The 12,818-nt window shown below is 34.2% G+C and overlaps 1 protein-coding gene across 2 annotated transcripts in view; it reads right to left on the reverse strand.

The window, feature by feature from the left end:
- Positions 1-682: 682 nt before the first annotated feature.
- The window catches only part of LOC111053409 (chromatin-remodeling ATPase INO80), a 37,810-nt gene continuing 25,674 nt past the window's right edge, over positions 683-12,818 (reverse strand). For both annotated transcript variants that reach the window (XM_039432252.1, XM_039432250.1), the window contains exons 18-24: positions 12,491-12,728; positions 10,872-11,144; positions 8,574-9,557; positions 7,513-7,591; positions 6,942-7,019; positions 4,942-5,217; positions 683-1,907 (exon numbers count right to left, since the gene is read on the reverse strand). In XM_039432252.1, coding sequence (XP_039288186.1) covers positions 4,952-5,217; positions 6,942-7,019; positions 7,513-7,591; positions 8,574-9,557; positions 10,872-11,144; positions 12,491-12,728 — 1,918 coding nt within the window. In that variant the 3' untranslated portion in view covers positions 683-1,907; positions 4,942-4,951. The remainder of the gene's footprint in view (positions 1,908-4,941; positions 5,218-6,941; positions 7,020-7,512; positions 7,592-8,573; positions 9,558-10,871; positions 11,145-12,490; positions 12,729-12,818) is intronic.

Below are 12,818 nucleotides of genomic sequence, written 5' to 3' on the forward strand. Positions count from 1 at the left end.
CATGTTTTAGGTGGAAATATGTAATAACAAACTTGGTAGAATAGTTAATTGTGATTCGATTCGCGTTTACTCGAGGACTCTATCATGAATGGTAACCATTCTATTACCGTTTTAATTAATGCTGGATCCGCCTTTTTGAATCGGCCATTACGCGGCCCAGTCGCGACCCCCAAATGCGCATCAAGTGGTTCGGATATCCTGAGGTACTCTAGAATCGGAATATTTGGGTCTGTTTCCATCTTTACGAAGTGCCCACGAAATCCCTTAAGTAACCGTACTGATATTGGCAATTGTTTCGGTACGTTCTGAAAATGACAGGAATATGAAATCCAAAGTTATGAATTGTTATGGAATTAATAAAAAAGGGTACTGCACAGAATATTTTCATTTCTTTCAAACTTATTTTCTTTTTGCTTCAATTAAAACTAGCCAAACTAGACTAAACACAGATGCCTTAATGACTTTTACCTCCAGTTCTTATTTCAGTGAGTACCGCATGCAACTTGCCAGCTCTACTTTCCCTGTCAATAAGCCGCTTTATACATTATTTTATAAAATTGAAGATTTCAATGAGATTTTTTTGGACCGGTCAGCAGTTAACTTTAATAGCCTTAGAATTATTTATTAGTAATATTATGATGGAAGGGAAAGGGTATGAGGGATAAATGAATCACAATTCTCATCCAATTTGATTGAAAAACATCTATGATGGTTCAGTTTTATTAAAAATATTTTAATAAGAATATTAAAGAATTGTTCACTCATTTAGGCATACAGACACTCAAGTAATTTTGTACATTTTTTCAATATATCCTTGGTTTTCATAGTGATCATCTCTTGAAGTACCCTTATCTAATTCACAGCCTTGGGCACAACTCTGTCTTATCATTAACATTGGTACAATACAATAATTGATATTCCGAGATAAAGAGCTTCAAGGTAAAAGCGAATATTTTTGTACTTTACTAGCTCTATCACATAGCTTTCTAGGCATAGGCCTACTGTATTGCAATAGAAATTGTTATTATATTGATAATATAATCAAATATTGATAATATAATTGAATAAATAAGAACATTGAAAATGTAGGTGTTATTGAAAATTGGAAATATTCATCAAAATAACATATTACAGTAAAGTTTTTGCTTAAATGAATAAATAATATACGTGAGAGCAATTTCATAGAAAACCCCGATACCCAGATTACAAAATTGGGGATGATATCAAATACAGTATCTCCTTATTTGGATGAGGAGATAACAAACTTAAAATTTGATCGATGATTCATTTTAAAGCGTTTTATATTTACAATAAGAACCTAATTCAATGAATTTGCAGGATTCTTCAATTTTCAAATCTATTATACTTGAAGAATATTTCTTCATTAATCACTAGTTTATATCAATAAGTTGATGTCAAAACATAATTTATACTAATAACATTGAAATCTTGAATAGATTGAGCTGATGATTAATCAATCAACAATAAAAACTGACAAATTTTCAATCAAAGTGTTATGTACTTCTAGTATGAAAAATTCAATTATAATTCAAATGCTCTTCGTTTCAGATCAGAATAATAATAGTACACAGTTTTCTTTCTAAATTTAAACTATGATGATAAACTAGTAACATTAAAAATTATGATAAATGCTAGTTACTAATAGGGGAAATAATTTATACAAAATGAATGAGACGGTAACAGAAATGAAATAATTGACAAATAATTCAGTCAAATTTGTAGCTAGCTATTCAATATCATACAAAAGCTAACAAATTAAGTAGATATTAAGGGATACATTTTTAAAATATAATAAAATTATATTAGTCCTCCAGTTATTATCAATAAATATTTTTCCAAACCAATACATAATTAATAATAGAAAAGTTATATTTGCACACTACCACCTGAAACAGAGAAGAAACATTATTAATTTATTGGATGAACCCTATAATATATTATTTAAGGGTGTGTAAACATAGAGCGGTCAGAACGGTCCTGGGAGGATTTAGATGATATGGATATTCAAATATCTACACCCTTCCAATACAGCTGTAACTCGGAAAGCCTGACCAATCCGTGTTGCACACACCGTATAATTATAAATTATTGTAACAAATAAATAAATTGTTCATCATTTGCAATCACCACATCATGAAAAGCTAATTGCATATAAAAATTTATTGATTCTTAAATCAAGAATCAGTACAATAATTTGAGTGAACCAATAGGATTTTGGATTTTGTTTCATCTTAAAATCAAATTGGATTCATTCCAATAATTTTTCAATAGTTTCAATCGATTCATTAAAGAGTGGTGCACCTCTTCAATCAATTGACTGGATTTTCAACACAAAGCTTTGCATTGAAAGAGGGATTATAAAATTTATTATTTTTTTATTCTATCGAAGTAGGAGTTGAAAATATTGATTTGGTAACTTAATAGTTATTTGTAAATAAAGAGTGAAAAATTCCACTTTTTCTTCCAGAGGGGAAAGATTGATACCCGAGGCGAAGCCGAGTCAATTGATTGAAGAGGTGCACCACTCTTTAATGAATCGATTAAAACTATTGAAAATACTATTGGAATGAATCCAATTTGATTTTAGGATGAAACAAAATCCAAAATCCTGTTGGTTCACTCAAATTATTGTACTGATTCTTGATTTAAGAATTGATTGATTGAAACGGGATCATAGTTGTAGTTGTGGCGACCATTGTTGTTACAACTTTTGCCGACAGATAGCGCATAGCGCTGTCGGTGGAGCAAGGTCTATAAATACAGGTAATGACACTCGTGTTCCTTATGGAGCGGCCATTATGTGGGGTCTTTATGGCGGTACATTTCAAATTCCAAACTGCTCATAACAAAATCATGCATTATGCTTTTTAAAAACAATATTCTGGTTCAGATAATATGTAAATTCAGGTTTTCGATTTTTTAATAAAGTGATTTCAATAATAAATGGTTCAATAATTAATTTTTTATGATTGAAAATTGATCTTATTCTTGTAACTTGTTATGATTCATAAGGCATTGGGACAAAAGGCAAACCTCAAAAAGAGTTTGAAGTTCCTAATCTAAAAATCAACAATAATTCAGTTCCTAGTTGGAATCTAAATGTTATTCTGTGGGAAGAATTTATTTTACAATTCAAAGCCCATCAATAATCCTTGAACAATATAACAAAATAACACATCATGTTGTGAGCAAGTTTTGAATATTTCAAATGTACCGCCATAAAGACCCCACATAATGTCAATTTTGCAATGCATCACGGGACTGTGTCATGACCTGTATTTATAGACCTTGGGTGGAGAACTGTGATTACAAGCCAGCCCAACTTTTTAGATTATGTTGTAACACAATTATTTGCTCACGTAAGTTTTAAAAATTATTTTATATGCAGTTTTTATAAAAATGTAGGTGGAAGAAAAATGTTGTGTATATCACGATTGAAAAATGTTTTTTCTCCCTCAGGAAAATTGTTGCCCTCGGCTTCGCCTCGGGCTTCAAACTTTTCCCTCAGGGAGAAAAAACAGAACTTTTCACTCTAGATATACAAATAAATAACTATAAGAACTTACGTGACCAGTAACAATGTGTTACAACATAACCTAAAAAATAAACAGCTGGAAGTAAAAAAATTCACCGCCAACAGCGCTATGTCGGCAAAAGTTGTAACAACAATAGCCGACTCATAACTACATGTTCGTGTTCCAAATTAGTTGATGGGAAATATTTGTTAACTGGTATTTTGAATAACATGGAGTATTAACAAAATATTTCTAAATTTTTATAGTATACTATATGAAGTATGTAATAGGTAATTTTAGCATACAAACATATATTTCATATGTTAATAAAAATTCTGGTTACGTGACACTTTAGTATTATGTTCCAGGGAGTAAAGTAAGTACTTAAGACAGTAGGTGGAGGAAAAGAATATTAATTTGTTTTTAGATGTTTTCCTCAAGTTTATTATTTTCAAATCAAGGTATTGATTTTGTTTAATTTTATGTATGTTTTTAGACTTTTCATTTGACTCGAACGTACTAATAAGACGATTAATTATGAATGGGGAATTCTTCTTTGTCTCTCCCCAGTATGCCTTACAGCGTTGGGGTAGCCTCGGTCCACTTCCTCCATTTATCCCTATCCATCGCCATCCTCCTCATCTCCCGAACCGTCTTCCCTCTTCTTCTCCCTATCTCCTCAATGCGATCCTCATATGAATACCTCGGGCGCCCCACCGTTCTTCTTCCCTGTACTCTAACATTTACAAACTGTTTTGCCTTGCTTTCGTCCCTCATCCGTTGTACATGTCCATACCAACCAATTATGAATGGGGAAAACCGAAAATCTAGTGTTGTTTACATTTCACAAATATCAAAGAGAAAAGATAAGAAGATTGTATAGGGCGTTTATGTTCCTAATTTCACTATTAACTCAAGCCAATAGTTGATAGTTCTTTTACGTGAAGCTATGTGACGCTGTTAGTCTATCATACTGTGCCGTTCTTACTCTCTTATTCGACCAAAACAATCATAATAGACAGTAGTAGACAGTAATTGGCTCGATTTAACATGAAATCGGCTTCAATTTTAAACATTACAACCTATACCATGGGATATATTCTTATGCTATTTTCAGTAAAAGAAATGAATCGATGATCTATTATGAATCATAATAGACAGTAGAAGACAGTAATTGGCTCGATTTAACATGAAATCGGCATCAATTTGGAACATTAAAAACCTATACCATGGGATATATTCTTATGCTATATCTCTATGATATTCTATGGTATTCTATACTATCTCTATATGATATAATTTTCAATTATATCATGTTAACAGTAAAAGAAATGAATCGATGATCTCATTTCTTCATGTCAATCTACTTTATAGAGTGAATTTTCAGGTTGAATTGACAACTGACCAAGCTAGTGTCACGTGTCGTCAGTGTTGAGGGGAACGAGTTCGAGGTCCTGCGTGTAGTAGCCAAACGGCTTGATGGGCTCGGAGGAGGGCTGAGGAGGAACCAGCGACTGCAAGTTGGTGAGGCCAGCCATGAAGTGACCTCCTCCTCCTCCTACTCCTGCGCCTCGGGAGCCCTGATGTGCCGGTCCGCCCATTGGCTTGAGCCGCGGTCGCCCCGGGCCCCGTTTCACGGACGTGCCACGTGGTGACAGCTGGTAGTGCGCTGCCGTCAGGTCTGTAATTACAAATTAATACATGATACAATAGAATAAGTTTTTATTTCGCTGAAAAACAAATAAAATACATCAATAGTAGATAGTACTTATTTATAGAACTTAGCTCATAATAAAACGAAGTATACATACATAGTGCAACCCAACCAAGAACCATATACCATAAGAAGATATCCCATGGCATAGAGCGTTTATTTTCCAAATTTCACTGTCAACTCAAGCCGATAGTCTACGTAGTTCTTTTGGGTTGATAGAATTGGCTAACTCGGAACTCGCTGACTCCATGTTAAACTGCCATACGAATCAATACTACACCGATCAGAGCAGTTTTGATTCATACGGCAGTTTAACATGGAGTCAGCGAGTTCCGAGTTGGCCAATTCTATCAACCCGTTCTTTTTGGTGAAGCTATGAGACGCTGGTAGTCTCTTTAACTGTGCCGTTCTTACACTCTCACCCGGCCAAGACAGTACTAATAGACAATAGTCACCAGTAATCGGCTTGAGTTGACAAAAATCCCATTGTATAGGTAGTTTATCCTCCAATTTTCTGTTAATTCAAACCAATTACTGTAGACTACTGTCTATTATTACTGTTATGGCCGGATGAGAGTGTAAGAACGGCACAGAATGAGAGACAACCAGCGTCACATAGCTTCACGAAAAATTTACTAGGACTATCGGCTTGAGTTAGCATTGAAAATTGGAACATGAACGACCTATATCATGGGAATCTTGTGCTATCTTTTCTCTATGATATAATAACTAAGTAAAGACTAGCCATATTTATTATGTGTTACATTAAAATGTTAGGTCAGAAACTGTTGAAAGTACAAACAATAGAAAATAATATTATTTGAACAATTATTCGAAATTGTGCCAGAAAGAAATGCAATAGTAATAGTAATAAAATACGATAGTTATTCCATCTATCAATCTATAATCATTGTAGCCTACTATGTTGATAGAAATTAATACTGTATATTGTAATTGGAAATTATTACGGTATACACAAATGAAAATTGTTGTACATTTGAAATCAACTCTTCAATTATACAGAATAAAATGAATAAATGTAGGAAAATAGATTAAATAGAAAAATGTTGATTGATAAATGAAAAATAATGGCCCAAAAATAAGAGTAAGGTTGTAGTCATACCAATTCAATTTCACTACTAAATACATAAAATTATTTACTATCGATTTATTCTTCTACAAAACAATTGGTCTTATTTGTTCACATAGAAACACTAATCAGTGTTTTAGTACAAACTGCAAGTAAATTGATCTAAATTAGAGTATCAGTAGCTGTCAATAGTAATTTGTAAGATTATTTCATTATAAAATGATATTCCACTTATCAATGGAGGGGAATCTATTTCAGTGTTGTTCAAAATCAGATTTCAAAATCAGAAGTATTGATACTTCTACTTTAACAGATAATCAGTTTTCTCATCCGTGGTAATTGTTCAAAATATTAATAAAAGGTCGAGCAATGAATATTAATATTGCTAAAAGGTCAAGTGTAATTTCCTTAATGTAAAAAGGGTTACATTCGAAATGCTCTGTATTCAAACTTGATCTACATCTTCTAAATGATTGTAAGTTCTTTTTTTGAAGAAAATTAATGCTTTCCAAAAGTTGAAGAACTTGATGTTCAATTCACTGTTAAAGTTGAGAATATTGTAAAAAAGCATGTGCAAATGATAAATTGGTTGAAAACTCACTTGGTGAAGCTGGTGATCTCCCAGGCATCCCTCTTCTTGACCTGGGCCGTCCTCTGGTTTTCATACCAGGAGGCCGAACTGAAAACAATAATCAATAGCTCAGACGAAAGTGACAAAGCGTGAACAAATAATATAAAATAAATAATTATTGTTAGCTGTAAATAAAATCCAACTAAAGAAGTGATATTTCTACATTTATGTATCAGAACATGACAATCTATAGAATGTTACACCATAGTTACATTATAGATGGCCTTGATCAGACACGAGTAAAAGTAAACTATTAAAGTATAAAATCTATTGCTAATAGGCTATTGTTGTGAATAAATGAGTAATAGGTGGGGGCGAATCTAGAAGTTTGCTAACTCTAATAGCTTTGAACATCTTGCAAGAATAAAATACGAATTGTGAGTAATGACTGATCTAAAAAGTGTGTTAATAATCCCAGTCACAGTGTTCATTTTTAATAAAGTCATAACGTGATAGATAATGCATATTAAATTTTGCATAAATATAGGGATGAATTAGGATAAAAATGATCGATTAAGAGAAATAATATGATATAAATTACCTGGAGTGGTAACTGTCTCAGTGGCGTCAATATCAACCACCAGAGCATCACTGCTGGTATCATCTTGCATTGCACTTCCCTGTAAGCATGATAGCATTCATCTAATACAAATAGCTGAAGCTTATAAGTTGTATATATTATAGCATTAATAAACAATCTGCCTTTTTAAGGTGGGAGCTACGGTATCATGTGGTGAGCTGATTAAATTATATTGCCAATAAGTTACTAAATACAATTTATTCAATTGAAAGAGCTAAATTAATTTCTATGATAATTATTAATACTGGCTGATTCATACTACAGTATTAAATTGAATTACTAAGTCGCCAAATTGATAGATATGTTATCTTCAATTGATAGTAATGCCATTGGTTGTTATTGTCACATTTTTTTAATGTGTATGCCTTCAACTATTCTTCAAGATTTGGAATATTTCGATAATTTGTCATGACAAACGGTTTTGACGCAATTAATTGAAACTGTGTAAATTACACTAATAACTTGTCTCAACTACATAGATGTACAATAAAATATCACAGCCAATTTATTGTAAAAATTGAAATTTCTTGATTTTTACAAAAGGTAGAACACAATAAATTTATTCAACAGCTTCAGTTAACTTGTCTAAGTCGAATTACACAGAGTACCCACAAAAATATTTAAGTTAACTATAAAAAGAAGAAATTGCTTGACTTATAGTGCTTCGATGCAAAAGATAGATTACATCATTGAAGCAATTGTTGCAATTCATTATGTTACATTTTTTATCGTATATTCTTTAAGATTTTATGGTCAGTTGAGGCTTTAAAAGTGAAATCTTCCAAGAAATTAATACTGTATTTACATGAGCTACATTAGGACAATATATCAGATTAAAACTTTCACATTATTTTGACTGTTTCTTGCTTCCAATAGTGTTAATTCCATGAATCAATTAGCTGATATTATGTTATTAGCTCAAGTCAACTTGACCTAAATACATGCATTTACCTGAAAATATCAAAGACTTCATTTAGACTGAAATCTAAAACTATTATAAAAAGAGAGAAAATATCACTCACATCACTCTGAGCTGGACTAGCCGGTGCCGAATCGAATCCAAAGATGGCGGCGTCCTCAGTCACTGTTTCCTCTACTCGTGTATGCTTCACAGGCTCCTTGAACGCTCCCATATTCTTTCTCTTGCGCTCCTTCTCCCTCTCCTTGTATCCATCCTGTCGACTCTCCTCCAGTTGTCTCCTTTCCGCCTGCTTCTGTCTGTACTTCTGTTCAATCTCATCATCGTCCAAAAGCAACGAGACCACTTCTTTCGGTTTCAACGTGTCGGGTTTAAAATCGCCGCCACTAATCACCATTCGTTGTATCTCGCTTTTCTCCCTGGCTCGTTGTAGAATGCGCTCCTCGATTGTGTCTTTACAGATAAGTCGGTAAACCGTCACCTGTTTGGTTTGTCCCAGCCTGTGCGCCCGATCCATGGCCTGTTGGTCGACGGTGGGATTCCAGTCACTGTCGTAGAATATCACGGTGTCGGCCGCCGTCAGGTTGATACCCAACCCACCGGCACGCGTACTCAACAGAAACACAAAAATGTCGTCCCTCGACTGAAAGTCGGCCACCATATCCCGCCGGTCTGATATCTTTGACGAGCCGTCCAGCCTCATGTAGGTCAACTTCCTGTACCACATATACTCCTCCAACAAATCTATCATCCTTGTCATCTGCGAGTAAATCAACACCCTATGTCCTTGTTCTTTCAGTCTTTTAAGCAAATTATCCAAAACGTATAGCTTTCCAGCATCCGTGACCAAGGTTTGTTTGTCAGGTATGTTGATGTTGGACCACCCTTTGAGAGGTGACGAAGCACTTAGACCACCCACTGTGATGGGAGTGAAATACATGCTACTAGTCCGATACAACTGGGCAACCTCGGGGCTGCCATACCACATCACGTCTTGTCCGGTCTTAGTCGAGCACTGGTTGTGCTCCAGGAGCCACCAAGCCGCTTCACTGCAACTGGCGTACATGTCTCGCGAGCCAACTTGAATCTGAAATGAAAAACATGTTGGTCAAAAAACCATTGTAACTACATAAATAACAAGAATGGTGTAAGAATTCATTATATACTTCTAAATACATATTATTAGTATTTTCATGATTTAGTTCCATGAGTGAAAAATTTATATGAATGGAAGATTTCATCCATTTAATGGGCGAGGTGAATTGTTGCCTTTCCTGCCTTTAGTTATAATAGACTCATAAGAAAAACAAAGACTAACAAATTGAAATTTTTGGCAAACAAATAAATTCGTTAAAATAGTTATTTGTATATCTAGAGTGAAAAGTACAACTTTTTCTCCCTGTGGGAAAAAGTTTGAAGCCCGAGGCGAAGCCGAGGGCAACAATTTTCCTGAGGGAGAAAAGTATTTTTCGCTCGTGATGTACAGAACATTTTTCCTCCATCTACATTTTTTTATAGAAACTGCAAATCAAATCATTTTAATAACTTAGGCGGGATGCACACCGGAGAAACGCATTTCGTGAAGCCCTCTTTCATGAAACTTGTTTCATGCAATCCGTTTCACTCGCGCATGCATACAAAAGAAACGTATCAGTCGATTGCGAGCAACTTTCGTTTCACGTTTCCTGAAACTTTTTTCACGAAACGCGTTTCTCCGGTGTGCATCCCGCCTTACGTTATTGGTGACAATGTTTTCTAACAACATAACCTAAAATCTAAAACCTAAAAACCGGTCGTCTGATTGGCACTGCCGATTGCGCTATCTATCGGCAAAAGTTGTAACAATTATCAGCTGGGCGGCTATCAAAAATGGCTGACTCCAGATCACGCGTTTCAGATTAGAATTGCAGATGAAAAATATTTGTTGGCTGGTATTTTGAACAGAATAAAATATGTATAAATTTTTATCGTCTACTAATATTAAGTATGTAATATCCATACAGACATATATTTCATGAGTTGATCAAATTTCTGGTTGTGGTATTGAATTCAGTTGACTCACTGACAGACACCTCTTATGCTTCCTCATCTGAGCTTAGACCTTTTAACATATTTCAAATGTGAGTTACTAAAAATAGAGATGCTTCCCATGTTATTTAAATGAAGTTAATTTTACGCTCTAGGGAGTTTTTCTCTTTTTTCGTACCCGAGAGCGAAAAAGTGACACTTTGGTATTATGTTCCAGGGAGTAAAGTAAGCACTTTAGACAGTAACTGGAGGAAAAAGTATTTTTTATCCAGCCTCTATCCTTTCAAGCTATGTTTATTTGTATGAAAAATATCACAATATTTTGTATAGCTGTTATATGGAAGAAAAATCACAAATATGTTTCAACAAATACCTTTGGCTGTGTATTGTAGACAAATGAGGGCAGCACAGTGGGGTAGCATTCGAGTACCCTGGGTGAGCGAGGCACGTGTCTGAATTCAGGCAACAGCACCAGCTTGGTGGGAATTGTAGCCACGCCCCCTTCGGGCGAGGCGGCCACGGGACTGGTCGAGCTGGCCTTCGCCTGCTGCTCCTTCTTGGTCGGCGATTGGCTGCTGCTGCGTGTCACTGAGACGGGGGAGGAGCTTAGCGGCCACGATGACACCTCGGCCGACATTTTCGCCAACTGACCACACATAACAAGCAAAATTATGGAGATTTTAAAAAACTTAATTACATTTTTTTGTAAAAGATTTGCGATTAAGTGTGCCAATTTCTTAGCTATTAGTACTATTTGGTAGCTATATGAAGCTACCAAATTCTGGAAAAGAACCGTTTTGGGCTTAGCTTGTTGGTTCTTTCCTAATCATGCATATGATTTGTGAATCATAAAATGTATAATTAAATTCATAGGTAAGATGTTTGCCAACTGGCTGAACAATGGAAAAAGATACAAAGGAAAGAGCAATGGAAAGATAAAGGTAAATATTATTCTTGCTTATGGAGACTATGTAGCTAGATTCACATCCTACTGTCAGCATTGTTGAATGGTAATTTTTGATGTTATTTATAATGAAGTGAATATCACTCACTATCTATGATACCTTTTTTTGTTTACTGAACATGCAAAACTTACAAATTTTCTACTTCCATTGCTCTAAATGTTTGACATATTATTTTATGTCATATATATTATCATATATGTTATTTTATGTCAAATAAGACTTGTAAATGCCTAAAATTATTTTTTTCACCAATAATAACATTTGTGCAATTCATGGAAAAGACTAATTATTTCTTACCTTTGAGTAATTTTGGCCGTTTTAACGACCATATTATATTTCCATAACTATTAGTGAAAAAAATGTTTTGACACTTTCAAAAATCATAAAAAAATAATATAATTAGAGTACCAAATTTCAGATTTTTTCTACTTATACAAAAAAAAGCATGACCGAAAGGGATAAAGCAATATGTTTCCAGATGCATTAAGCAGCAGGTTGTATTATTGTGTATGTTGTGTTAATTTGAGTAATGTTTTGACTTGTTTTCAGTAATATCGTATTGTGAGTGTTGTGTTCTGTTGTATTTCTACTCGTGTATATTGCATTATGTGTGTTGAGTTGTTTCAAGTAAAATAAAGTATAGAAATTATTTGCTTTTGTATTTTCTGTTGTATTGTAAAGTGAGTGTTATAATAAGTTTCATTGTCTTGTGTTTTTCCTGAATTTAGTTTTACTGTTTTGAGTCATTTGAAATGTGTGTACTGAATAATTGAGAACAATATTACATTTTCTATGATAATCATTGTATATTTGGCAATAAATAATTTTTTTTTAATCGTATGCCTACAACTATCTTTTTCTGTCTGGGAACAATGGATCTATTTCTTTAAATTACTCCGTATAATATTTCAATATCTTTATAACTTGACAATCTGGGAAGTTTAGGTTCATGATAGTTAATTTGTTAACGCTAGATCTGACGATAAGAAATTAATTGCAGAATGAACATGAAATAATTATTTTCTACCTGTACAAGTTGAGCCTTCCTGCTTCGAAGCAGCCGATGTTCGATGGTTTCAGCACACGAGTAGTGCACATTGCGGACATGTGAGAATACACACGTGTGGCCCTCGTGCGCCGTGAACACAAGGCCTTGAGGATATCTCTTCTGAGGCATTATCAGTCGAATCTTCTCATTTTCCCACCAGTTGGTACAGTGATTGAATTTATTTTCGATCTCCATAATTTTCACCAAATGTAGCAACCTAAGCAAGATAAGTAGAATTTATGCATAAATGGACTAAACAATTTATGCATTTAGAATTTATGCATGAATGAACTATAGCAATTACCTC

This window comes from Nilaparvata lugens, chromosome 7, assembly GCF_014356525.2.
Source record: "Nilaparvata lugens isolate BPH chromosome 7, ASM1435652v1, whole genome shotgun sequence".
In the NCBI taxonomy this organism is placed as follows: Eukaryota; Metazoa; Arthropoda; class Insecta; order Hemiptera; family Delphacidae; genus Nilaparvata; species Nilaparvata lugens.